The 26,607-nt window shown below is 41.8% G+C and overlaps 1 protein-coding gene across 1 annotated transcript; it reads left to right on the forward strand.

Moving 5' to 3' along the window:
• The first annotated feature begins 2,045 nt into the window (after positions 1-2,045).
• LOC128071157 (centromere protein N) lies at positions 2,046-24,249 on the forward strand. Its single transcript, XM_052664124.1, has 10 exons — positions 2,046-2,216; positions 9,604-9,649; positions 12,142-12,201; positions 12,474-12,550; positions 16,742-16,918; positions 18,019-18,120; positions 20,140-20,203; positions 21,709-21,821; positions 23,811-23,937; positions 24,167-24,249. The coding sequence occupies exons 1-10, from the start codon at positions 2,046-2,048 to the stop codon at positions 24,247-24,249; spliced, it is 1,020 nt and encodes a 339-aa protein (XP_052520084.1).
• The last annotated feature ends 2,358 nt before the right edge of the window (positions 24,250-26,607 follow it).

The following is a 26,607-nucleotide window of genomic DNA, read 5'->3' on the forward strand; positions in this document are numbered from 1 at the left end:
CGGTCGCTCTCCTCACACGGTCCCCTGTGCCGAGGGCACAGTTCGGAGTTGGCGCCCCCCCGGTGGGCGGGGCTCCAGGACGGCGGGAACCGCAATTGGTGGTTTTGAAGGAGCAGCGGGCGGGAACAGTCGCTGAGGAGAGAGCGGGCCGGCGATGTGGGTAAGAGAACCCGGCGGCGTGGGGTTGGGCGGGATGTGGCGGGAGCCTAGAAAAAGCCACGTCCCAGGACTCTGAGGCGACTCTCTTGTGACTGCCACGGGTCCCAAGGTGAGGGACTGGTCCTTGGTCTCGGGCCTGAGACGGGGAACTTCGGTTGCGGCTGAGGCGAAGAGGGCGGAGACGCTGGGTCGTGACGTCACATCCGCCCCGCTGGGGCGGAGCCTTAGGTGGGGCTTGCGTCACGCTGGCGCCGCCCAGAGCTCTCAAGGGCTAAACTCAGTCTTCCGTTGCTGCTTCTTCAGAGTTGGGTGTTTTGATGTTGGGGTTGGGTGTTTTGATGTTGGGGTAACCTTGGCGTCCGTCCTTTTTAGTCTCGCATTACTCCTGCTCCTTGTGGCAGCTCTTCGGCGGTGTATATTTACAGGGACCTTTTTGGTCATGCTTTCATTCAGCTGTTATATCTCATGTACCTACTATGTGCCAGACACTGTGCCACGCGCAGCGAAGTAGAAATTAGATAATCACAGGGAATCAGAAGAGTTTATTCAAGGGTTTCCAGTTTTATTGATGAGGTTGCATTCCCTCCATTTCTTCTTTCTATCATAATTCTTTAGAATGACATTCCCAAACTTTAGCCAGAATTAAGACTTTTAATTGTAAAAATGCAGAAATCTCGAGCACTTCCCCCGCATTCCCCTCCCCTAGTTTAAATCATTGAGCCCAGGAGTCTGCGTTTTACCAACCACCCCCACCTCCAGTGTTTTTGATGGGGGACGTTGGCTTGATATTGTCACTGGCTAATCCTTCCCAGGTTGTTTATCTCCTCAGGCGCAGCTTCTTAGGGGGAGTATCTAATACTTTGGGGCTTCCTATTCAACAAGTATTTCCACTAAGACAGTTCTTGGGCTGAAACTGTTCTAGATTCTAGGAAGGCAGGTGTGAATAAGACAAACATAGTTCCTGCCCTAGTGGAGATTAATCATATATCGTATAATAAATCATATGCCATTCAACAAACACTTAAATGGTAGAAATAATTCATAGCCACGATCCTTTTAGGGGACTCTCTTCTGTTTGTCCTTGTGTATCCTGTAGTCTTGATGGAAGCGGATGAGATTGACAGGCTGACTTCTGCTTCTTGTCATAAACACGGCCCTCCTCACGTCCTCCTCTGTGCCTTTTCACCCTCCTCTCTGGCCTGTCTGGAGGCCTCTTTCTCCCCTTGATGGCCCCAAGGCTTTTGCACTTGCTGTTCCATCTGCCTGCAGAGCTCCTCCAACAACCAGCCACACAGCTCACTCTTCCTCCCCCAAGAATTGGCTCAAATGCCACCTTCTCTCAGGCCTCCTCTCCATTCCCCTCGGCCCCCACCCATTCCCAGCCTGCTCCCTATTCACCGCTACTAGCTTCCTAACTTTGCTCCCTTTTCTCCTCAGCACTTGCCACTTTTTAACATTTTCTGTGATTTTCCTGTTGCCTGTCTCTCCCAGCTATGAAGGACACTTCCTACTGGCAGGAATTTTTGGTTAAAGCTCTATCCCCTGTTCCTAAAAAAGTGCCTAGCACTAATGGGTGCTTAGTAATTTGATACATGAATAGGTAAATGAGTGATTCACTTACTATTGCTATCAAAAGATCAAAATACTCTAGCCAAGAAAGGAGAGAGAACACTAATTTTTAAAAACCTTAAAACATGTTTAAATGTACACTTAAGAGAAAATCCTCTTGTTGAAATACTCTGCAGAATGCCTGAAAAATTTGGGTGTTTCACCTACAAATCATAATTCTGGCTAAAATTATGATGCTGAAAATTCACTAAGTTGTACTTTTGTGTTTGCTTAATACTTTGTTGTGCTGTTTTTATTTTTATTAAAGTGCCAAAAAGATGGATGAAACTCTTGCTGAGTTTTTCAGGAGGACCATCTTGAAAATCCCAATGACGGAAATGATGACAATCCTAAAAACCTGGAATTTTTTGTCTGAAAATCAACTGCAGACCGTAAACTTTCGGCAGAGAAAGGAATCTATTGTTCAGGACTTGGTTCTGCTTTGTGAGGTAACGTGTTCAAAGTGATTAACATTGAATATCATGCTACACTTAGGTTTTCCTCTCTCTTTCCTTTCCTTAGCCCAAAAGAGATTTAAGTAGCTCTAGGCTATGACGTGAGGAGGACTCTGTCCCACTATAGTGGAAAAGGTGCTAATTTTTAATTGGATTTTTCAACTTGCAAAGAATGCTTATAAATTAGGGAGGAAAAAAAAAAGTGAATACCAAGGGAGAAGAAACAGACGAAGAAGTTAAAATAGTTAGCAGTATTCTTTTCTTAACTCTCAGATTGTGAAAGATGAAAAGATAATACTCAGATATATTGATCAAATTATGCAGAAAGACACTCTCTTTCACATGTATTTATTTACTTATTTGCTTTTTATTTTAAAGTGATTTCACGCTTTCAGAAAAGTTGCAAGTATTGTGCAAAGAATTTTACTATACCCTTATATGCCCACTTGACTTCACATTCCAGGATGTCTGGCTCTAGGTGAGTGATCACACCATCGTGATTATCTTGGTCGTGAACATCTTTTTTGTATAGTTCTTCTGTGTATTCTTGTCACCTCTTCTTAATATCTTCTGTTTCTGTTAGGTCCATACCATTTCTGTCCTTTATCGAGCCCATCTTTGCATGAAATGTTCCGTTGTTATCTCTAATTTTCTTGAAGAGATCTCTAGTCTTTCCCATTCTCTTGCTTTCCTCTATTTCTTTGCATTGATCGCTGAGGAAGGCTTTTTTATCTCTCCTTGCTATTCTTTGGAACTCTGCATTCAGATGCTTATATCTTTCCTTTTCTCCTTTGCTTTTAAAAGCTTCTCTTCTTTTCACAGCTATTAGTAAGGCCTCCCCAGACAGCCATTTTGCTTTTCTGCATTTCTTTTCCATGGGGATGGTCTTGATCCCTGTCTTCTGTACAATGTCACAAACCTCATTCCATAGTTCATCAGGCACTCTATCTATCAGATCTAGTCCCTTAAATCTATTTCTCACTTCCACTGTATAATCATAAGTGATTTGATTTAGGTCATATCTGAATGGTCTAGTGGTTTTCCCTACTTTCTTCAATTTAAGTCTGAATTTGGCAATCAGGAATTCATGATCTGAACCACAGTCAGCTCCTGGTCTTGTTTTTGGTGACAGTATAGAGCTTCTCCATCTTTGGCTGCAAAGAATATAATCAGTCTGATTTCGGTGTTGACCATCTGGTGATGTCCATGTGTAGAGTCTTCTCTTGTGTTGTTGGAAGAGGGTGTTTGCTATGACCAGTGCATTTTCTTGGCAAAACTCTTGTTAGTCTTTGCCCTGGTTCACTCTGCATTCCAAGGCCAAATTTGCCTGTTACTCCAGGTGTTTCTTGACTTCCTACTTTTGCATTCCAATCCCCTATAATGAAAAGGACATCTTTTTGGGGTGTTAGCTCTAAAAGGTCTTGTAGGTCTTCATAGAACTGTTCAACTTCAGCTTCTTCAGCATTACTGTTTGGGGCATAGACTTGGATTACTGTGAAATTGAATGGTTTGCCTTGGAAATGAATAGAGATCATTCTGTCATTTTTGAGATTGCATCCAAGTACTGCATTTCGGACTGTTTTGTTGACCACGATGGCTACTCCATTTCTTCTAAGGGATTCCTGCCCGCAGTAGTAGATATAATGGTCATCTGAGTTAAATTCACCCATTCCATTCCATTTTAGTTCACTGATTCCTAGAATATCAACGTTCACCCTTGCCATCTCTTGTTTGACCACTTCCAATTTGCCTTGATTCATGGACCTGACATTCCAGGTTCCTTTGCAATATTGCTCTTTATAGCATCGGACCTTGCTTCTATCACCAGTCACATCCACAGCTGGGTATTGTTTTTGCTTTGGCTCCATCCCTTCATTCTTTCTGGAGTTATTTCTCCCCTGATCTCCAGTAGCATATTGATGGCACCTACTGACCTGGGGAGTTCCTCTTTCGGTATCCTATCATTTTGCCTTTTCATACTGTTCATGGGGTTCTCAGGGCAAGAATACTGAAGTGGTTTGCCATTCCCTACTCCAGTGGACCACGTTCTGTCAGACCTCTCCACCATGACCCGCCCGTCTTGGGTTGCCCCGCAGGCATGGCTTGGTTTCATTCAGTTAGACAAGGCTGTGGTCCTAGTGTGATTAGACTGACTAGCTTTCTGTGATTATGGTTTCAGTGTGTCTGCCCTCTGATGCCCTCTTGCAGCACCTACCGTCTTACTTGGGTTTTTCTTACCTTGGGCGTGGGGTATCTCTTCACGGCTGCTCCAGCAAAGCGCAGCCGCTGCTCCTTACCTTGGACGAGGGGTATCTCCTCACTGCCGCCCCTCATCACCTTGAACGTGGAGTAGCTCCTCTAGGCCCTCCTGTGCCCGCACAGCCACGACCAAGATATCTTCACCACCCAGATAATCACGATGGTGTGATCACTCACCTAGAGCCAGACATCCTGGAATGTGAAGTCAAGTGGGCCTTAGAAAGCATCATTAGGAACAAAGCTAGTGGAGGTGATGGAATTCCAGTTGAGCTACTTCAAATCCTGAAAGATGATGCTGTGAAAGTGCTGCACTCAATATGCCAGCAAATTTGGAAAACAGCAGTGGCCACAGGACTGGAAAAGGTCCGTTTTCATTCCAATCCCAAAGAAAGGCAATGCCAAAGAATGCTCAAACTACCGCACGATTGCACTCATCTCACATGCTAGTAAAGTAATGCTCAAAATTCTCCAAGCCAGGCTTCAGCAATACGTGAACCGTGAACTTCCAGATGTTCAAGCTGGTTTTAGAAAAAGCAGAGGAACCAGAGATCAAGTTGCCAACCTCCGCTGGATCATTGAAAAAGCAAAGAGAGTTCCAGAAAAACATCTACTTCTGCTTTATTGACTATGCCAAAGCCTTTGACTGTGTGGATCACGATAAACTGTGGAAGATTCTAAGAGAGATGGGAATACCAGACCACCTGACCTGCGTCTTGAGAAACCTATATGCAGGTCAGGAAGCATCAGTTAGAACTGGACATGGAACAACAGACTGGTTCCAAATAGGAAAAGGAGTACATCAACGCTGAATATTGTCACCCTGCTTATTTAACTTATATGCAGAGTACATCATGAGAAACGCTGGGCTGGAAGAAGCACAAGCTGGAATCAAGATTGCTGGGAGAAATATCAATAACCTCAGATATGCTTGAACATCAGGGAGTTCACGGTTCATGTATTACTGAAGCCTGGCTTGGAGAATTTTGAGCATTACCTTACTAGCGTGTGAGATGAGTGCAATTGTGTGGTAGTTTGAGCATTCTTTTGCATTTCCTTTCTTTGGGATTGGAATGAAAACGGACCTTTTCCAGTCCTGTGGCCACTGCTGAGTTTTCCAAATTTGCTGGCGTATTGAGTGCAGCACTTTCACAGCATCATCTTTCAGGATTTGAAGTAGCTCAACTGGAATTCCATCACCTCCACTAGCTTTGTTCCTAATGATGCTTTCTAAGGCCCACTTGACTTCACTTTCCAAGATGTCTGGCTCTAGACTAGTGATCACATCATCATGATTATCTGGGTTGTGAAGATCTTTTTTGTAAAGTTCTTCCATGTATTCTTGCCACCTCTTAATATCTTCTGCTTCTGTTAGGTCCATACCATTTCTGTCCTTTATCGAGCCCATCTTTGCATGAAATGTTCCCTTGGTATCTCTAATTTTCTTGAAGAGATCTCTAGTCTTTCCCATTCTCTTGTTTTCCTCTATTTCTTTGCATTGATCACGGAAGAAGGCTTTCTTATCTCTTCTTGCTATTCTTTGGAACTCTGCATTCAGATGCTTATATCTTTCCTTTTCTCCTTTGCTTTTCACCTCTCTTCTTTTCACAGCTATTTGTAAGGCCTCCCCAGACAGCCATTTTGCTTTTCTGCATTTCTTTTCCATGGGGATGGTCTTGATCCCTGTCTCCTGTACAATGTCATGAACCTCATTCCATAGTTCATTGGGCGCTCTATCTGTCACATCTAGGCCCTTAAATCTATTTCTCACTTCTACTGTATAATCATAAGGGATTTGACTTAGGTCATATCTGAATGGTCTAGTGGTTTTCCCTACTTTCTTCAATTTAAGTCTGAATTTGGCAATCAGGAGTTCATGATCTGAGCCACAGTCAGCTCCTGGTCTTGTTTTTGGTGACTGTATAGAGCTTCTCCATCTTTGGCTGCACAGAATAACAATCAGTCTGATTTTGGTGTTGACCATCTGGTGATGTCCATGTGTAGAGTCGTCTCTTGTGTTGTTGGAAGAGGGTGTTTGCTATGACCAGTGCATTTTCTTGGCAAAACTCTTGTTAGTCTTTGCCCTGGTTCATTCCGCATTCCAAGGCCAAATTTGCCTGTTACTCCAGGTGTTTCTTGACTTCCTACTTTTGCATTCCAGTCCCCTATAATGAAAAGGACATCTTTTTGGGGTGTTAGTTCTGAAAGGTCTTGTAGGTCTCCATAAAACCGTTCAATTTCAGCTTATTTAGCTTTACTGGTGGGGCATAGACTTGGATAACTGTGATATTGAATGGTTTGCCTTGGAAATGAATAGAGATCATTCTGTCGTTTTTGAGATTGCACTGAAGTACTGCATGTTCGAGCTGGTTTTAGAAAAGGCAGAGGAACCAAAGACCAAATTGCCAACATCCACTGGATCGTGGAAAAAGCAAGAGAGTTCCAGAAAAACATCTACTTCTGCTCTATTGACTATGCCAAAGCCTTTGACTTTGTGGATCACAATAAACTGTGGAAAATTCTGAGAGATGGAAATACCAGACCACCTCACCTGCCTCTTGAGAAATCTGTATGCGGATCAGAAAGCAACAGTTAGAATTGGACATGGAACAACAGACTGGTTCCAAATAGAAAAAGGAGTACGTCAAGGCTGTATATTGTCACCCTGGTTATTTAACTTTACATCATGAGAAACGCTGGGCTGGAAGAAACACAAGCTGGAATCAAGATTGCCGGGAGAAATATCAATAACTTCAGATATGCAGATGACACCACCCTTATGGCAGAAAGTGAAAAGGAGCTAAAAAGCCTCTTGATGAAAGTGAAAGTGGAGAGTGAAAAAGTTGGCTTAAAGCTCAACATTCAGAAAATGAAGATCATGGCATCCGGTCCCATCACTTCATGGGAAATAGATGGGGAAACAGTGGAAACAGTGTCAGACTTTATTTTTGGGGGCTCCAAAATCACTGCAGATGGTGACTGCAGCCATGAAATTAAAAGACGCTTACTCCTTGGAAGAATAGTTATGACCAACCTAGATAGTATGTTCAAAAGCAGAGACATTACTTTGCCGACTAAGGTCCGTCTAGTCAAGGCTATGGTTTTTCCTGTGGTTATGTATGGATGTGAGAGTTGGACTGTGAAGAAGGCTGAGCGCCAAAGAATTGATGCTTTTGAACTGTGGTGTTGGAGAAGACTGTTGAGAGTCCCTTGGACTGCGAGGAGATCCAACCAGTGCATTCTGAAGGAGATCAACCCTGGGATTTCTTTGGAAGGAATGATGCTAAAGCTGAAAGTCCAGTACTTAGGCCACCTCATGCGAAGAGTTGACTCATTGGAAAAGACTGATGCTGGGAGGGATTGGGGGCAGGAGGAGAAGGGGACGACGGAGGATGAGATGGCTGGACGGCATCACGGACTCGATGGACGTGAGTCTGAGTGAACTCTGGGAGATGGTGATGGACAGGGAGGCCTGGCGTGCTGCGATTCATAGGGTTGCAAAGAGTCGGACACGACTGAGCTACTGAACTGAACTCAGATATGCAGATGACATCACCCTTATGGCAGAAAGTGAAGAGGAACTCAAAAGCCTCTTGATGAAAGTGAAAGTGGAGAGTGAAAAAGTTGGCTTAAAGCTCAACATTCAAAAAACGAAGATCATGGCATCTGGTCCCATCATTTCATGGGAAATAAATGTGGAAACAGTGTCAGACTTTATTTTTTTGGGTCCAAAATCACTGCTGATGGTGACTGCAGCCAGGAAATCAAAAGACGCTTACTCCTTGGAAGAAAAGTGATAACCAACCTAGATAGTATATTCAAAAGCAGAGACATTACTTTGCCAACAAAGGTCCATCTAATCAAGGCTATGGTTTTTCCAGTGGTTATGTATGGATGTGGGAGTTGGACTGTGAAGAAAGCTGAGCACCGAAGAATTGATGCTTTTGAACTGTGGTGTTGGAGAAGACTGTTGAGAGTCCCTTGGACTGCGAGGAAATCCAGCCAGTCCATTCTGAAGGAGATCAGCCCTGAGATTTCTTTGGAAGGAATGATGCTAAAGCTGAAACTCCAGTACTTTGGCCACCTCATGCAAAGCGTTGACTCATTGGAAAAGACTCTGATGCTGGGAGGGATTGGGGGCAGGAGGAGAAGGGGACGACAGAGGATGAGATGGCTGGACGGCACCATTGACTCGATGGACGTTAAGTCTGAGTTAACTCCGGGAGTTGGTGATGGACAGGGAGGCCTGGCTTGCTGCGATTCATGGAGTCGCAAAGAGTCGGACACAACTAAGCGACTGAACTGAACTGAACTTGTATACCCAGTATACCCTTCCCTCATTCATTTTAAATAAATATGCTTTATGACCCAGCAGTTCCACTTCTGGATATTTACATATATATAAAACATTAAAAATAAGGAATTATATATGATATTATAATTGATAAACATTTTTATATATAGTTATATGTAAATGGTTACATATAAATAAAAATGTTAACTAGCATTACTTACACACACGAAATTGGAACTAACTATACTTATGAGATAAAAAATGATACATCCACTTAACAAAATATTCTTCGATCATTAAAAAGAATAAACTAGATCTTTATGTATAACATTAAAAGAAACTATATACTATGTGAACGTACAAATGTGTATGTATAGAGTAGTAGTTCTCAGCTGAGATGGTTTTGCTCCCAGAAGAGATGTTTCTGGTTGTCAAAACTGGGAGTGGGTGCTGCTGGCTTCCAGGGGATAGAGGCCAGGAATGTTCCTTACATTCTAGGACAGCTTCCACAAGACAGATGTATCTGACTCAAAATGTCCCTGAAGCCTGGTTGAGAAACCCTGGTATAGAGGAGGTCTGAAAGGATACCATTGATTGAAAAAACCAAACAGAAAGTTAAAAATGATCAATGAAGAGTAGATCGTGGGAGAACAGTTGTGAGAGCCTGTACTGGGACATGAATCAGAAGAGCGTAGTTGCAAGACATGTTGTCAGTACAGTATTGAGAGGGCCCTCATAGTTTGTCCTAAGCAACCCTAAAATGTGCTGTAGATGGAGTGGAACCAAACCTATCACCATAATTACTAAAAGTATTATTACATTCTCTTTCAGGAGAATCGTGCAAGGCTCAATGATGCAGCCCATTTAGACATCATTTGTAAGTCTTGGTGGTTTGTATTTACACTTAACCAGTCCAGTTTCATCAGAGAGGCAGTTTTGTATGTGATGGCTCAGATTTTAGAGTCAAGCTGACCTGGTTTCATATTTCAGCTCTGTCACTTAAAACCAGTCTTGTGTCGTTTGCCAAGTCACGTCACCTTTTTCTAAGCTTCAGACTTTTCCTAAATCAAATGGACATAATAACACCCTGTATTTCACAGGATCGTTGTGAGGGTTAAGTAAGATAAGACTTGAAAAGTTCTTATCACAGTAATTGGCACATAATAAGGACATAGTAAGTATTTGCTAGGCTTTGTATTATTGCTAACAGAATTTGAAAATATATTTCTGAGAATTTGTTATAATTACAGTGCCGCTTGTAAGGATAGCACTGACTGGACTTGCATGTGGTGTGGTCAAGGGGGTACTGAGTGAGAGAGGCAGGCATGGCTCCGCAGTCTGCATGTGCCACTAGAAGGAAGATGGACCCCTGACTAAGACAGTGGACACTAGAAGGGGACCAAGCTTGTCACAAAGATCATGGGTTAGTCTCAGATATGAACTATTCGAGGAAACATCAGCATTTGTACTTAATTCTTTGCCATTTATCATGAACTTCTGCATGGTGCTTAAAGGAATCATTATCCACAAAAAATGATTCCTCTCCATTATTATTATTATAACAACCTTATTCAGATATCATTTAGCAGGCCATCTGAATTCTGAAACACAGAACCAAGGAAGAATATATCAGAAAGAAACAAAACCTTTTGGATGCTATCTTTAAGGGCAGACATCACATTGTACCTGATTATACCTGTTTTAGACAAAACTAGATAATGAAGATTTCTCAGGCCATCGCCATAAACAGACTGGGATAGGGAGAGAACACCAAGGCACCAAAAAAGAAAAAAAGACAAGGGCAAGAAAAATAATAGTTCAAAGGCACAGCAGATTGGTGCCCTTGAGTGTTGGAGCCCACAGTCCCTCTTTTTGGGGTGCAGAGCACCTTGATCCTAGGTCCAAAGACACAGATGCAGATAGGGGTCAGCACAGGAACCGAGTAAAGCCAGGATGATGATGTGTTGGGACTGAGCTCAATAACTTACTGGATCCATTTTTAATCCAAGATACTCTTAAGTTTGTAACTCCTAAAGGGCGCCTTCTGTATCCTACATTCATCCATTCATTCAGTCAGTCATCAGATACATATATTTAATGCCAGCCAGTACTCTTGCCTGGAAAATCCCATGGACGGAGGAGCCTGGTAGGCTACAGTCCATGGGGTCGCAAAGAGTCGGACATGACTGAGCGACTTCCCTTTCACTTTTACGCGTTGGAGAAGGAAATGGCAACCCACTCCAGTGTTCTTGCCTGGAGAATCCCAGGGACGGGGGAGCCTGGTGGGCTGCCATCTATGGGGTCGCACAGAGTCGGACACGACTGAAGCGACTTAGCAGCAGCAGCAGCAGCAGCAGTGGCTAGACACTGGGAATAAGATGAACAAGACTAAGTCCAGTATCTCATGTGTACAAGCAAGTGTGCAGATGAACATCTAAATACATGCTGTAATGTCAGGAAGTGATAAGTGCCATGAAGGAAACTAGAGCAGGGCGGGATGTTGTTATTGTTGTTCAGTTGTTAAGTCACGTCCGACTCTTTGTGACCAGGCCTCCCTGTCCATCACCAGCACCCAGAGCTTGCTCAAACTCATGTCCATTGAGTCAGTGATGCCATCTAACCATCTCATCCTCTGTTGTCCCCTTCTCTTCCTGCCTTCAATCTTTCCCAGCATCAGGGTCTTTTCTAATGAGTTGACTCTTCGCATTAGGTGGCCAAAGTATTGGAGCTCCAGCTTCAGCATCAGTCCTTCCAATGAGTATTCAGGGTTGATTTCCCTTAGGATTGACTGGTTTGATCTCTTGAAGTCCAAGGGACTCTCCAGAGTCTTCTCCAATACCACAGTTCGAAAGCATCAATTCCTTGGTGCTCAGCCTTCTTTATGGTCCGGCTCTCACATCCTTACATGACTACTGGAAAAACCATAGTGGGATGGAGGCTTCAATTTGGGTAGAGTGCTCAGGGAGGCCTTTCTGCATGGTGGTGTTTTAGAAGAGACCATAATGAGGTGCCCAAGGAGCTAGGAGAAGAGTGCAGAATAAGCAAAGTCGATGGAAACACCAGTGCCGGGAACACGTCATCGCTGGCTTCTGGAGAGATGCAGCACTCTGGAGTAGACCTGTATGGACAGAATAAATGGTCTAAGAATGAAGGCTAAATCTCTACTATGTTGAGTAATTCATTATAACCCGTTTTATTGGAGTAAATTTAATCCATTGAAAATTTATATTTCAAATAAAAATCTGCATAACTTAATTTGTAAATTACTGTTACTTTCTCCACGTTCACATTATTAAAAATATGTACTTACAAGCCCGTTGCTTGAAAGTTCTCTGACATGCAGTAATAAGCTCTTTCTCCCTCCCTCAGATACTCAGTTTCATCGGCACCAGAAAATTTGGGATGTTTTTCAGATGAGTAAAAGACCAGGTAATGTTTCTCATTTTAAACCAAACACTTGTATTTGATATTTGGGCAATTTAAAAAGGAATAGCAGCATGTTCCTCTTAAGTCTCTTCTTTCCAAATGAAATGATTATTACTCATGTATAGAAAAGTGAGAAATATATTTGGTGAGTCAGAGATACTGGCAGTGTTTGTGTGATTCGATCATTATTGTTCTTACCTTCAGGGTCTTTGCAAATGTATTGAAGACAGTGTAGCTCCCTTGATTTTTCTTGATTTTTCTTTTCACTTTGACAGGTGACAACATTGATCTTTTTGATATGGAAGAATTCAAAAGTTCATTCAAGAAAATTCTTCAGAGAGCATTAAAAAATGTAAGAATAGAATTTATCTGAATTTCCATGAGGTTCAATTTCACGGCACCCGTGCACTGAAAATTCATCACTACCTTGTTTTTTTAATTTGCAAGAATTTCAGTTAGTAATATTCCATACTATTCTACTCAATATCAAAGACAAACTCTGCTCATTGTAAAAACGTTCTGCTCCCCTTACCTTTCAATTCAGGGGTTCTGCTTCTTCCTCAAGAGCAGCACTGCCCGGTAGGACTCTGCACTGATGGAAATGTTCTAGATCAGAAATGTCCAGAACACAGCCAAGTAGCTACATGTGGCTGCCAAGAACCTGAAGTGTGGCTGGTTTGACTGAGAATCTAAAAATGATCATCTTATTTAACAATAATGAATTTTACCTAAATGGCCCTGGGTGGCTCATGCCTGCAGTTGATTCTCAAACTCCTTGACTTGTCTCTCCATCCCCTTCAGTCCAGTTTAGTCATGTCCAACTCTTTGCGACCCTGTGGACTGCAGCACACCAGGCTTCCCTGTCCTTCACCAACTTCTGGAGCTTGCTCAAACTCATCCATTGAGTCAGTGATGCCATCCAACCATCTCATCCTCTGTCATCCCCTCTCCTGCCGGCATCAGAGTCTTCCAATGAGTCCTTTGCATCAGGTGGCCAAAGTATTAGAGTTTCAGCTTCAGCATCAGTCCTTCCAATGAATGTTCAGGGTTGATTTCCTTTAGGATTGACTGGTTTGATCTCCTTGCAGTCCAAGGGACTCTCCAGAGACTTCTCCAACACCACAGTTCAAAAGCATCAATTCTTCAGCACTCAAATTTCTGTATGGTCCATCTGTCACATCCATACATGACTAATGGAAAAACCACAGCTTTGACTAGATGGACCTTTGTTGGTAAAGTAATGTCTCTGCTTTTTAATATGCTGTCTAGGTTGGTCATAGCTTTTCTTTCAGGGAGTAAGCATCTTTTAATTTCACGGCTGCAGTCACCATCTACAGTGATTTTGGAGCCCAAGAAAATAAAGTCTCTCACTGTTTCCATTGTTTCCCCATCTATTTGCCATGAAGTGATGGGGCCGGATGCCATGATCTTAGTGTTTTGAAAGTTGAGTTTTAAGGTTTTTCACTGTCCTCTTTCACTTCCATCAAGAGGCTCTTCAGTTCCTTTGCCTTCTGCCGTAAAGGTGATGTCACCTCCATCCCCTTACCTCATCCTTTAGTCTGGAGCTGGTCCTGCTTTCTACTCAGGCACCTGTCACCGAATATGTTCCCTCATCTCCTTTCTTACAACGACCCTTCTGTGTGCTGTGCATTCATCTCCTACATCCTCATCCAACTTTTCTGCTCTGTTTTTCTTTGTTCTCTTTTGTATCTTTACTCCCTTCCCTCTTCTGCTTCCTACTCTACTGCTTATAAACATGCTTAATTCTCAGAGAAAATACATCCTTTCCCCGGGCTTATCCTCAAGCCCTGTTTTTTCTGCCACAAGACTCTTGGAGGGAAATATTTCTTCTTGTTCCCGCTGTGCCCCCCCACATGGAAGGAATCCCACCAGCCCCTCCCTATTGTCCCCTTTGCTTGTCTCCAGCAGGAGCACAAGCTTAGCCTGAGTTAGCAGCTGCCTGCAGAAAGCACCTACTCTGGTCTACTCTAGGGGCCGGCTCTGCCCTAGCAGGGAGACCACTCACAGTGGTCCTGCCAGTGACTGTGTAGGCAACTCTTCCTGCTTCTGGTTTTGGTGTCAGGGGGGCCACTTGCCTAGAGCAAACTCCTCATTCCATTAATCATTAGTTTTTAAAACATTTTCATAACCCTTAAGACAAGTCAACCCTACCCCCAGTTATTTTTCTTTGTCAGAAATGTCCTAACCATTCCTCCAGATGAACCTTAGAATCATTTTATCAGGTTTACAAAACAGAACAAAATCTTCAGCCTTTTGAGGGGGAACGTATTTAATTTATAAATTAATTCAAAGAAAACTGAACCAAAAGAAGATTTCTCTCTTTTATTATTATTATTTAAATTTTTTGAATAAGTTGTTATTTTGGATTATATTATTTGAAAACTCTTGTTACCATGAAATTGTGAACTCTGCAGAGGTTATAGGAGAGTCCTGTGTGGACTGTGGGTATATTGCATGCACCTGCTTTCTTTTATAAAAGAAAAAACAAACATAAGCCTCATAGGCACAGAATCCATGGCCACTTCTCCAGGAATGTTGTAGATATATGGTCTGGACCCTTCTGGAAGCAGCCTTCTCATGAAGCTCAGACTGACTGGCCGACTCCTCTTTCAAAACTGCAGTCAGCACACCCACCCTACTTCACCCAAAACAAAGGTAGAGAGCATCTCTCTCGGGTCCAGTTCAGAGTTTATGTGCATCTTCCTTCCCAGCACCTTCTCCTCACTTGACAGTCTTTCCTGTCCCTCTTTCAGGCAGCAGAGATTTCTGTTCTCTGAACCCTAGGCCACCCCTACCATGCAAGGAGAAAAAGCGCCTGAAACATTCACATTTCCTCCTACTTTGATGCCCTTGTATTTCAGTTGTTAGATCTCTTCTTATCTCTACCATGGTCCGAAAGGGTTTGCCTCGTGAATGAATTTCAGGCACACTAGGAGGGGCTGGTGGAGAAGGAAATGGCACCCCAGCCCAGTGTTCTTGCCTGGAGAACCCCACGGAGCCTGGCATGGGGTCGCAAGGAGTCAGACACGACCTAGCGACTGGACAGCAGCAACAGCACGGGGCTGGGGGACAGAGGAGCTTTTCCACTGGTCACATCTGTCCTGCTTGAAAGGCCAGCCGGAGAGGGACATGCTGTGTGCGCTGCAGGTTTTAGATGAGGATAAACAGGTAAAGGCCTTGGGTCTTCTCTGTCTGCCCTGTCCCTCTACTCTGAGCTGACCAGCACGTCCTCATCCCTTTCCTCAACCAACTGAGGTCTCCTGGCTTATCTTTACCTTCCTCTGCATAACTTAACTAGTGGCTAGTTAACCCCACTTTCCCAAAGGCTGAGGATGGCGACATCATGCCAAGTAGTATCTCCCGGTGCCCAGGACTGAAGAGTGACTCAGTGGCTGCTCTAGGACAGGTGTCTTAACCTTTTTGTGGCAATGATGCTTTTGCTGTTAGTGAAGCTTATGGACCACTTCTCAGAAGTGTGTTTTTAAATGCTGTAAAGTAAACTCTACAGAATCACAGGGGAAACAAATGATACTAAAAATAGTTACTATGATGGCATTAAGATGGCAAACTGATGCAGTAATGCATGTGCTTTATTAACACAATAAATAATCTCATAATGGGTCTAAAAACAACTAGCTTCAAAGTGCTAATAGGTATAATTGATATTCTTGAGACTCATGCAACAATTGTAATGTGATAAAAATACTTGAGATTTCTGTGGACAACAAAATAACATCCTAAAATTCTACTGTCTTGATGCCTACTTTCACAATTGAAGGAGATGCTAAATGTCACTTACAAATAAGGGATTGAACCCAGGTGTCCTACATTGCAGGCAGATTCTTTACTCTCTGAGCCATCACAGAGGCCCACAAGTAAAGATGAACTATCCACCCCCCCCCAAGTCCATAGATGCCCTGAATTCTAACCATTGACTTGAGGTTAAGAACTCCTGCCCAGAACCACGGGGGAGAGAAGCTGGTATGAGAGGGCACAGGAAGTGTAACTGGGGAGTGCTGGGTGGAGAGTGTGTGTGTGTGTGTGTGTGTGTGTGCACGCGCGCGTGTGTGCGCGTGTGTGTGTGTGCACGTGTGTGTGAGAGAGGATTAACTGCACATCTTATCAGATAAAACTTCAAAATAGAAAGTTCTTGGGAAAACTTACAAAGAGACAAACTAAAAACTATGTTTCAGTTGTTAAAAGTTAGCCCATTTTCTGTCCCTTTCTACTATTTTTTTCAGGACAAAGGCCAAGAAATTATTGAAAATTTGTGATGTCATACATTGATTGTGGGATTTAAATTTTTTTTTTCCTTCCAAAAGTCTTTACAAGGCATGGATGTATCTTTACAAAGCAACCATAAAACACTTTTCCAGAGATTTCCCAAATCACTGTAATGAGAAGTAGGAGAAAAACTGCCAGATTTCAGCCAGACAGTGACATCCTTCACCCCTAAAAAGCATCAGTTGTTGGTGCAACATGATATGTTAATTAGAGAACTTATGTCTTTTTTTTTAATAAGGTGACAGTCAGCTTCAGAGATGCTGAGGAGAACTCGGTATGGATTCGAATTGCCTGGGGAACACAGTATAAAAAGCCAAACCAGTACAAACCTGCTTACGTGGTGTACTATTCCCAAACTCCATATGCCTTCACTTCGTCCTCCCAACTGAAGAGCAATCTACCCCTTCTGGGTCAGGTATGGAACCAACTACTATAAGCGGTATTGTTGTTCAGTTGCTAAGTTGTGTCCGACTCTTTGCAACCCCATGGACTGCAGCACACCAGGCTTCTCTGTCTTCCACTATCTCCTGGAGTTTGCTCAAGTGCCTGTCCATTGAGTCGGCAATGCTATCTACCCATCTCATCCTCTGGTGCCCTCTTCTTTTGCCTCAATCTTTCCCAGCATCAGGGTCTTTTCCAATGAGTCAGCGCTTGCATTATCCTTATCTCAGGGCCATGTAGGTTTAAACTCCTCAGTATCATTTGATGTAAACTACCACCCATAATTCTTGATCTCTTAAAATAAAAGAGCAGGAAGTACTATTATTCTGCAAGTGAGAGCACGGCATCAGCATTGGTTTAGAACTCTCCATTAGTGTCTCGAAATCGAGAAGTAATGCATAATTGAGGTAAAAATCCAACCAACGAAGTCTCTAACCAATCTTTTAAGACTTCATACCCCTTTTTCCCAGTCCCACTCACCCAAAGTAACTGCTTTTAACAGTTTTGCTGGTTCTTTTTGGAAGATGTTTTATTACAGAAACCAGAGTGGTGTATAGGGTCTATAATTTGCTTTTTCTATTTGCATTTTTGTATGGCAGTGTCATTGTAGTATTAACAACTAATCATCAAAAATGGTAACATTTGAGTATTCATCCTTTATTCTTAACTCTCACCTTAATTTATCATAATCCCTAACTTTAAATGGGGTCACTCTGGGGCTTCCCTGGCCGTCCAGTGGTTAAGACTCCGCACTGCAGGGGCCATGGGTTCAGTCCCTGGGTGGGGAACTGACATCCTGCCTGCCGTGTAGTTTGACCAAAAAAAAAAAGGATCTCTTTTCTAAAAATGCTACAAAAGACCTTGCTTTTCTGCGGATCTTAACGCCACTAGCCACTGTTTGTGTTTCTCAAGCTGAGTAACAGAACATGAGATTTAATTGTTCTGGATTTCTTTTCACTTTTAAGTAGAAATTATTCACTGATTACAACTCCTACATTTTTTCTGAACAAGTATTATAAATAAAGGGATAGACACAGTAATGCTATTAATAATCTTGCTAATTTTCACTTCAAGGCACTGACAGTTGCTAGCAAACACCATCAGATTGTGAAAATGGACCTCAGAAGCCGATATCTGGACTCTCTTAAGGCTATTGTTTTTAAACAGTATAATCAGGTAAGCCCATCAATGACTCTATTTAAACCCGAGTCTCCATTTTCTCTTCATGCATAATTTAGAAGTTGAGGAGGTGGGAAAGTCTACCTCCAACAACAGGAGATCACATCAGATGTCCCTGAAGTGGAGAAGGTTTTCAGCAAACATGATAGGAAATAAGATAATTCCTCACTTTCATCTTTTCATAATTGTATTGTGTTTATACTGCCCATCAGTCATTGGAGTGTATGTTATAGGGCCCCTGTTTCCTAATCAGCTATTCCAATCAGAATTTATTTTCTCTTCAGAGTAACTTGACATTATCTTTTGAAGCTGATTATATTATTCTTTTATGCAAGAGAGAAGCAGAATTTTTTGTCCCACTAGTCAAGTAAGTGATATAGGAATTAAAAGAGGAAGCATTGGTTTATGAATTCCCACAGTTTATTTGTCAAAATTATTTGAGTGTATTGACAGAAAACAACAAAATCCTGTAAAGCAATTATCCTTCAATAAAAAAATAAATTAAAAACAAGGTTTTATTTACATGTTTCAGCTATTTACTTTTCACTTGGCAAACATGAAACATTTTTAATACTGAATTTTACTGAGGGCAAATTAATGGTAATTTGTTCGACTGAGTTTCAATAAAATGAGCTCTGCATTTGAATGTTAAAAAAAAAATTATTTGAGTGTGGAACTTCCCTAGCAGTTAGTGGTTAAGACTTCACTTCCAAAGCAATGGGCATGGGTTCAATCCCTGGTCAGGAAACTAAGATCCCATGTGCAATGTTGTGTGAGTCAAAAAAATAAAAAATGTTCCTGGTCAAATATCAAGGCATATTATACTGGGCCAATTTGGTACAAAGGGTATAACCATAATTCCTCATAACTTCATGAGGTGTGTCTAGTGTACTAGGAGTAAACCAAAAACCTATTAAGAAAAAAAAATTTGAATGTATTATTTTCCTTTTAATGATAATGGATCTAGCCATGCTCCAAGGCTCAGGGTTGTTGTTGTTGTTGTTGTTGTTTTTTCCCCTCTGCATGGCATCTGTGTGCTCATATGTTCAGACTCCTATAGAATTGTTAAGACTGTATATCTTTGAGCCCCTAGGTATGTTCTACTTATATATTTTCATCTGTTCTAAGTAGAAAGAAGTGATGGCTTTCTGCAAGCTACTCTTTAAGGAAAACAAGCTTAACATTAAGAAGTTGCATACATATATGTTCCCGTATGTAAAACAGATAGCCAGTGGGAACTTGCTGTTATGATGCAGGTAGCTCACACCTGGTGCTCTGTATCAACCTGGAGAGGTGGGATGGGTGGGAGGTGGGAGGGAGGTTCAGGAGGGAAGGGACATATGTATACCCATGGCTGATTCATGTTGATGTATGGCAGAAACCAACACAATATTGTAAAGCAATTATCCTCCAATTAAAAATAATTTTTAAAAAAAGTTAGGTAATGATTTCGCCCCATAGCACCTTCCCTCTTACCTACCAGCCTCCTACCAAATTGCTATTAATATCAACAGTTCTGCTATGATTAGTTGCATTTCTAGAAAAACTCGTCAAACACTTGATTATAAAAACAGTGCCTTCAGTAGGGGAAAGTGAGTGAAGAAGTCAGGGAGATTTACACTTACAGCAGGAAAGTTATTTTTCTGTAAGCAATGTCAGTGAGGTTTTTTTCCCACAGTTATAAAGACATAAAGCTGCAGCATCACATTGTAAAGGCTGCCTTTGATTTCTCTAGCTTTTGGCTCAGCAGCTATAGTTCTTCCAGATACATTTTTATGTTAACAAGGTACAGAGTTCCTCAAACAAAGCAGCCTTGTTGCTGGCCCCGGCAGTCTCTGTCAATATCGCTCTAGGAGAAATGCTCAACTCCGTCTGTATAGGGCCTCAAATATCTGTGTTGGGAAAAACGAAAAATAAGATTTGCCATACTTTTGTGCACTAAAACCAATTAACATCTATACTTTGAGGTGATAAAATTAGGAAAGCATTCACTTTTTTCTGTTTTCTTTTTCCTAGAGCTTTGAAACTCACAACTCTACTACATCTCTACAAGAAAGAAGCTTTGGGCTAGATATAAATAGTATGTGTATTTTAAGATAAAAACTGAAATTTGGAAGGACATTCCTTTTCAGATTTCTCCCACCCAGTAAAACATTTCTGTACCAGGATTGTGATTCAAAAGTATCTCCTGTTTTCAGAAAACTGAAAAGTAAATTTCTGTTGAAGTGGGGAAGCTAAGCTAATATAGGTCTCCTTTAGAATTTGCTAGAATGGCATCTAATCATAACCACAACCAAACCAAAAAATTAAATAATTTAACTGAGCATTTCTTTTGTGCCAGGCGCCATACTAAGGGGTTTATATGTATCATTTCCTTAATCTTCACAGCAGTCCCATGAACAAGCTCTTTTCATGAGAAAAGAGGGGTAGAAAACTAGGTTTCAGAGAGGTTTAGTAACTTGCTGAGCAGAATCACATAACTAGGAATCAGCAAAGCCAGAAGAAAAAACCGAATCTGAGCCTGGAGCCCAGGATCGTAATGCACTGGGTAAATTGCTTCCCAAGTACTTTATTGCACTTCGTGGGTATTTCGCTTTTTACACATTGAAGGTTTGTGGCCACCGTGTATTGAGCAAATCTGTGGGCACCATTTTCCCAGTAGCACTGGCTCAGGTCGTGTCTCTGCCACAGTTTCTCACAATGTTTCAGACTTTTTCATTTTTGTTACGGTGATCAGTGATCTTTGACGTTACTATTGTAAAAGATTACAACTTGCTGAAGGCTCAGATGATGGTCAGCATTTTTTAGCAGTAAAGGACTTTCTAATTAAGCATGTATATTGTCCTCTTAGACCTAATACTGTTGCACATGTAATAGACCACAGCATGTTATAAACATAACTTTCATATGCACTGGGAAACCAAAAGACTCAGGTGAGTCACTTCATTGCAGTGGTATAGAACTGTACCCACTTATTCCTGAGGTGCGCCTGTACTCAGAATCATGACCATATCACCATTCATAGTTGACATGAGTCCATCCATAGAAAACCCAAGAAAATAGAATATGAAACTACTAATGCAGATCAGAAAGTTCAGAAAAAGTGGTGGGGTATAATATACTATAAAAATGGAAATGTTCCTCCTCCTTGGCAGTGACTTAGCAGTAAAATGAAATGGTACAGCCATTATGAACTAAACCATGACTTTCCAATGGCATAGGAACTAATATTGATTTCATGTTAAGTAAAGAAAGCAGGGTACAAAATTGTGTCTATTTTATAAACCCAGCCTTAAAAATACATATCTTTTTATTCAGTGAAAAAAAGGGTTAGACAAATGTATTAAAATGTTAACAGTATTTAGCTTTGTGTGGTAGGATTATGAGTGATTTTTATCTTCTTTCTTATCAGCCTATATTTCTAACTTTCTACTTTGTAAGAAATTATTACAATCAAGTGAAAAAGCAGTAAATGCTATTTCAAAATTATATGAGCAAGTTAAAAGATTAGGAATGAAAGGATGATACTTTGTGGATGAAATACATTCCTAACAGCTGGTTTCTCTTAAAATCTTCCATCTATAGTGGATTCAAGGATCATTCATGAAAACAAAGTTGAAAAAGAAAGAGTGCAAAGAGTGACTCAAGAAATTTTTGGAGACTATCCTCAACCAAGACTAGAATTTGCACAATATAAGGTAGGATGTTGCTATAAACTAACTACAAGTTATCAATATTTTTTAAAAATAACTAAAATTTCAAGTGGAAAACAATTCAAAGAAACTTATGTCATTCATTTGTCACTTTAATTTTGTAAAATTTATGAGTTAAAATAGACTTCCTTATCTTATTTAGTAAGTTCCTCTGTTGCAAAGGACAACCTTTGGAAATTTTGAATTTGCCTTTCATTTCACCTTTTACATTAATCTAGTTATGTGTAACCAGCTGTGAGCTAGATATTTTTGAGGAAAAAAAAAATTGTATGCTTCTAGCCCATCCACACCTAGAATAGTGTTTGTACATGGTCAGTGCTCATAAATACTTATTGGACAAAAGATTAAAGAAATCAGTCATTATATAGCCCAGTTGGCATCACATAGGGAAAAAAACAGTCACCTGCAAACCTGGCTCATTCCAGAAGTGAGTCACTGCCCACCAGGAAAGCCATATGGGGGGCAAGCCCTTGGCCACCATTAGCAAAATTCAAGATTTATGTCATGACCACTCTAATACTCATATTCATAACACTCTCCTCCCTTCAAACCTTCCAATAAAATTCTTCATGCTTAGAATTTTCTGCAGCTACAGGCCACACTTGAAGTCTATCAGTGATCTGCTTAGTCAGGCCCAACACCTGTTTGGTTTGGTTTGTTTTTAGTGGGAAAAGTTGATTTGACACCTTTCAAGTTAAGTTCCCTGAATGGCGGGTTTTAACCCAGTTCTTTTCAATATACCCTAAGACAGTCATTCTCCAAGTGTGGCCTCTGGGTCAGCAGCATCACCATCACCTGGGAATGGGTAAGAAATGTAGATTCTTGGCCCCCGTAATCCTACTGAATAGGGGATTCTGGAGGTGGGTCCCAGCCATCTGTTCTCACAAGCCCACAAGCTGATTCTGCATAGAGAACCGCTGGTCTAGGACCCATAAGATTCAACCCACAAAACTTCCCTTTATACACATCTGCGATTGTGTCTATTCTCTAAGTCAAGGCACACGTTTATTCATGCCTGCTACTAAACTCCCCCTACCTCTTGTACTTTGAAAAGTGCCAAACCTTCAGGAAACATGCATGAAGACTTCAGTGAGCATCCATTTCCCCTTTGCTTCAAAATGCGCTCATTGTTACCATTTAGCCACATTTGCTTTCTTTTCTCTTTATTTGTTCTGAGCCATCCGAATTATCGGCAGACATTACTCACCCTCTGCATTGCTTCATGCATGAGTGCTTCAGCATTCTGCCTCTAAATTTTAAGAATCATTTTAAGCAAAAAGGAAAAAGTTGAAGTTAGAATCTAAGAGCCCAGTGCCTATTGAAGTAGCGATCCTTGGATATTTGATGATATGAGGAACTGCTATTAATTGTCTTAGGTGTGGTAATGTGGAGGTGAAGTTTAGAAAAAATCCTTTTTAGGTATATATCGATATATTTACAAGCAAGATACCATGGTGTCTTGGATTTGCTTCAAAACAATCCAGTGGATACGGGCAGTAGGGAACAGGAGGTGGGGTAGTAGATGGAACAAGACCGGTGATTGTTTCAGCTGAGTGATATGTACGGGGGACTCCTTACACTGTGCTCCTTCTGTATGTTTCTTAAGTTTTCTATAAGTTAAATTGTGGTAGTGACCCAAAACACATGAGATTTTTTTACACTGAAATGACAGATTACGAAAAATAGTGCTCATTTTCCATTCAGAATGTAAACCTAATGCTCAAGTAAAGGACATCCTGAGGGCAGGATCTCCTGCATGTCAGGCACTGTGCACCCTCAGCATTTTGTGTGCGATATTGCTGATATCCTGGTTTCCCCTAGTGTTTGCAATTAGCAATTTAAATGGTTCCCACTCCCATTCATCCCTGTGTTTCTTGATAACAAGAATTAGTGAAACACATAATCCTGTCTCTTTATATTTTGCCATTGCAATTGATGTATTTAATAGTCATTTATAAATATATTTGATGGCAGCTTGAAACGAAATTCAAAAGTGACTTAAACAGGGGCATCCTGGCTGAGAGAGAAGAGCCCCTCCGGTGCCTGGTAAAGTTCTCTAGCCCGCATCTTCTGGAAGCACTAAAATCCCTGGCCCCAGCCGGTAAGTGGTCAGCTTATTTCACCAGTGGGAATTAACAACACACTACATTTGACCCTCCCTATGCTGACTAATTGCCTCTCAACTTTCTCATGGCTCCAGCCTGCTATTCCATCATGCCTCGTTTTGAAAATACTCTGTTTCACTTAAGGAGGGTCCATGATCCACCCTCTAATCTTGGCCATTTTTAAACTGATGTTTCATTTTCTTTTCTTCTTTTTTTAAATTTTAGGTATTGCAGATGCACCACTTTCTCCACTGCTCACTTGCATACCCAATAAGGGAAGGAATTATTTTAAAATTAGAGATAAATAAGCTATATGTGGTTTTTGTTAAGTACAGCATCCTTCACTGTATTGCATGTAAATTTTAGTTAATGACTAGCTGGAGAACTTCTATCTACAAAACTTGTTTTAGAAATTCATCCTTGATATTGAAGATTTGGAAATGTTCAATGTAATTCTTGGGACTGATTCTTTCCTCCTGCCGCAAAGCATAGCAGTCGTGGGACTAAGATGTGACAGGATGTCTTTTCTCTCACTCCTGTCTCTCCTCAATCCCAGAGAGGTCTGATTCCATTGGGATTTTCTCTTAATCCTTGGATCACAGGAAGAAGCACCAAGAAACTACACCGAACTCAAAATTTTCTAAGAGAAGCATAAAATTGGTCCATTCAAAGGGCACAATTGGGCCCATTAAGTTATTATTGCAGGAGGTAGCCTACTAGGTGATTCAGTTATATAATGATTTCATTGTAAATATGATATTTCTCATAATATGTTTTATCACATATATGGCATTCAAACTGACCGATAATATACCAATTTGTAAATAAAGATATTTAAAAACTGGCACATCAGTCACTTTTAGTGAAAATCCTTCAATGATCATCACTAAATCACATGTCCTTTTATAATAACACTTTAAAACATAGTACCTATCTTGATCCACAAAGGATTTGGTGTTAAAACAACATATGTTACAATTAAGATAGAATTAAAAGTGAGGAAATATGGGCAAATGAAGGACAGAAAAAGAAACGGATAAATAAAAACTAGAGGTAAGATTACCATTGGGCTTCCCTGGTGGCTCAGTGGTAAAGCATCTGCCTGCAATGCAGGAGACCTGGGTTTGATCCCTGGGTCGGGAAGATCCCCTGGAGAAGGAAATGGCAACCCACTGCAGTATTTGTTCCTGGAGAATTCCATGGACAGAGAAGCCTGGCGGGCTGTAGTCCATGGGGTCACAAAGTTAGACACAACTGAGCAACTAACACTAACTAACTAACCCAAGCAGTCGGACTTGAGTCTGCCCTCTTGCACACCGAGCTGGAAGAAAGAAAAGCCTTATGGATGCTGTCTCACACGTAGGGGTTTTTTGGCACACAATACTTTAAAATCAGAATTAGTTACTCCGGTGGGCAAAACAGTACCCTTCTCAAAGATGTCCACATCCTAGTCCCTGGAATATGTAAACCTGTTACTTTGCAGGTGGGGGAGTTATCCGAGGTTTCCTGGAAGGGCCCAATGTAATCACTAGGTCCTCAAAAGTGGGAAAAGGGATAGAAGAGAGCAGAGGGAGATGTGAGTACTGAAGAAATCAGAGTGATGTGAAGAGGGCGCGACTCACCATAAATGACTTGAGAAGCTGGACAAAGCAAGTAAACAAGATTCTTCCATAGAGCCTCCAGAAAAAGCAGCCAGGCCCACACCTTGATCCTGACGTAGTAGACTTATTTCAGACTTCTGACCTCCAGAACTGTGAGTAACAAATTTTCAGGTCACCAGGCGTGTGGTAGCTCGTTACTGCAGCAGTAGAAAACAAGCAGAGCTGCTAATATATTAAAAAGTTGGGAGTTTTCACATAAAAACCTTGAAAAATAAACATGGCAATACCAAAGACTGGTAGCCCCTGCTCTGGTTAGGCTAGATCTGATTTCCCTGGGGTCCTCACCCCTCCCTTTTAAGTACGCCTGGCCTCCTACACTCATTTACTTGACCTATCTGGTCCCTCTTCCTACTTCGTTTCTGGAACCCTGCCCTGAGCTACACTGTCTCCCAAATAGTAATCAGATTTCACCAGTTAAAATACAGGCAAGTAAATCTACCCTCTCTAAAATAATTAACTGTCAATTATAACAGTTCTTTTGTTTGTATAATGTGTCCCAGGCTAGTTACTTGCCTCTCTGCAGATGAGGAAGAACTTATAGTAGGTAACCGCGAGGTCTGTTTTGAGGACAAAATGAGATACTGGATGAAAAGTGCATTCCGCAGTGTCCGGTAAACAAATCATTGTAATTAACAAGGTTCGGCCTCTGCTGCTCTTGAACACTTGGTTTATTTCTAATCTTTGGGAAGTAACGTTCCCGAAAGCAGTGTTTTTTCTTGTATCCAACTTTTCCCCGAGGTTCAGATTTCTAGGAAGGCGAATGAGGCTCAGAGGGACCTACACGTCCTACCTGTTCCCAGGAACCCCTGTGAAGTTTTACACCCCGCCCGCCTCACCTGGCGGCGCTCCGCCGCAGACGCGCCCTCCGCCTCCGGCAGGGGGCGCCGCCGCCGCCGCCGCCGCCGCCGGGCCCCGCCGGATGCTAATAAGGCCCCGCCCCCTGCCGGAAGTCGCTGCGGCGGGAGGCGGGGCCGGCTGGCTTGGTCCGGCCGCGGCGCGAGAGCC

The sequence above is a fragment of the Budorcas taxicolor genome, unplaced genomic scaffold (assembly GCF_023091745.1).
Source record: "Budorcas taxicolor isolate Tak-1 unplaced genomic scaffold, Takin1.1 scaffold233, whole genome shotgun sequence".
Taxonomy (NCBI): Eukaryota; Metazoa; Chordata; class Mammalia; order Artiodactyla; family Bovidae; genus Budorcas; species Budorcas taxicolor.

Excerpts from the sequence above, each read along its gene's own strand:
- LOC128071157 (XM_052664124.1), top strand. The coding sequence starts at position 2,046 with ATGGATGAAACTCTTGCTGAGTTTTTCAGGAGGACCATCTTGAAAATC. Across the intron at positions 2,217-9,603 it reads ACTTGGTTCTGCTTTGTGAG|GAGAATCGTGCAAGGCTCAA; the intron begins GTAACGTGTTCA and ends ATTCTCTTTCAG. Across the intron at positions 12,551-16,741 it reads TTCAGAGAGCATTAAAAAAT|GTGACAGTCAGCTTCAGAGA; the intron begins GTAAGAATAGAA and ends TTTTTTAATAAG.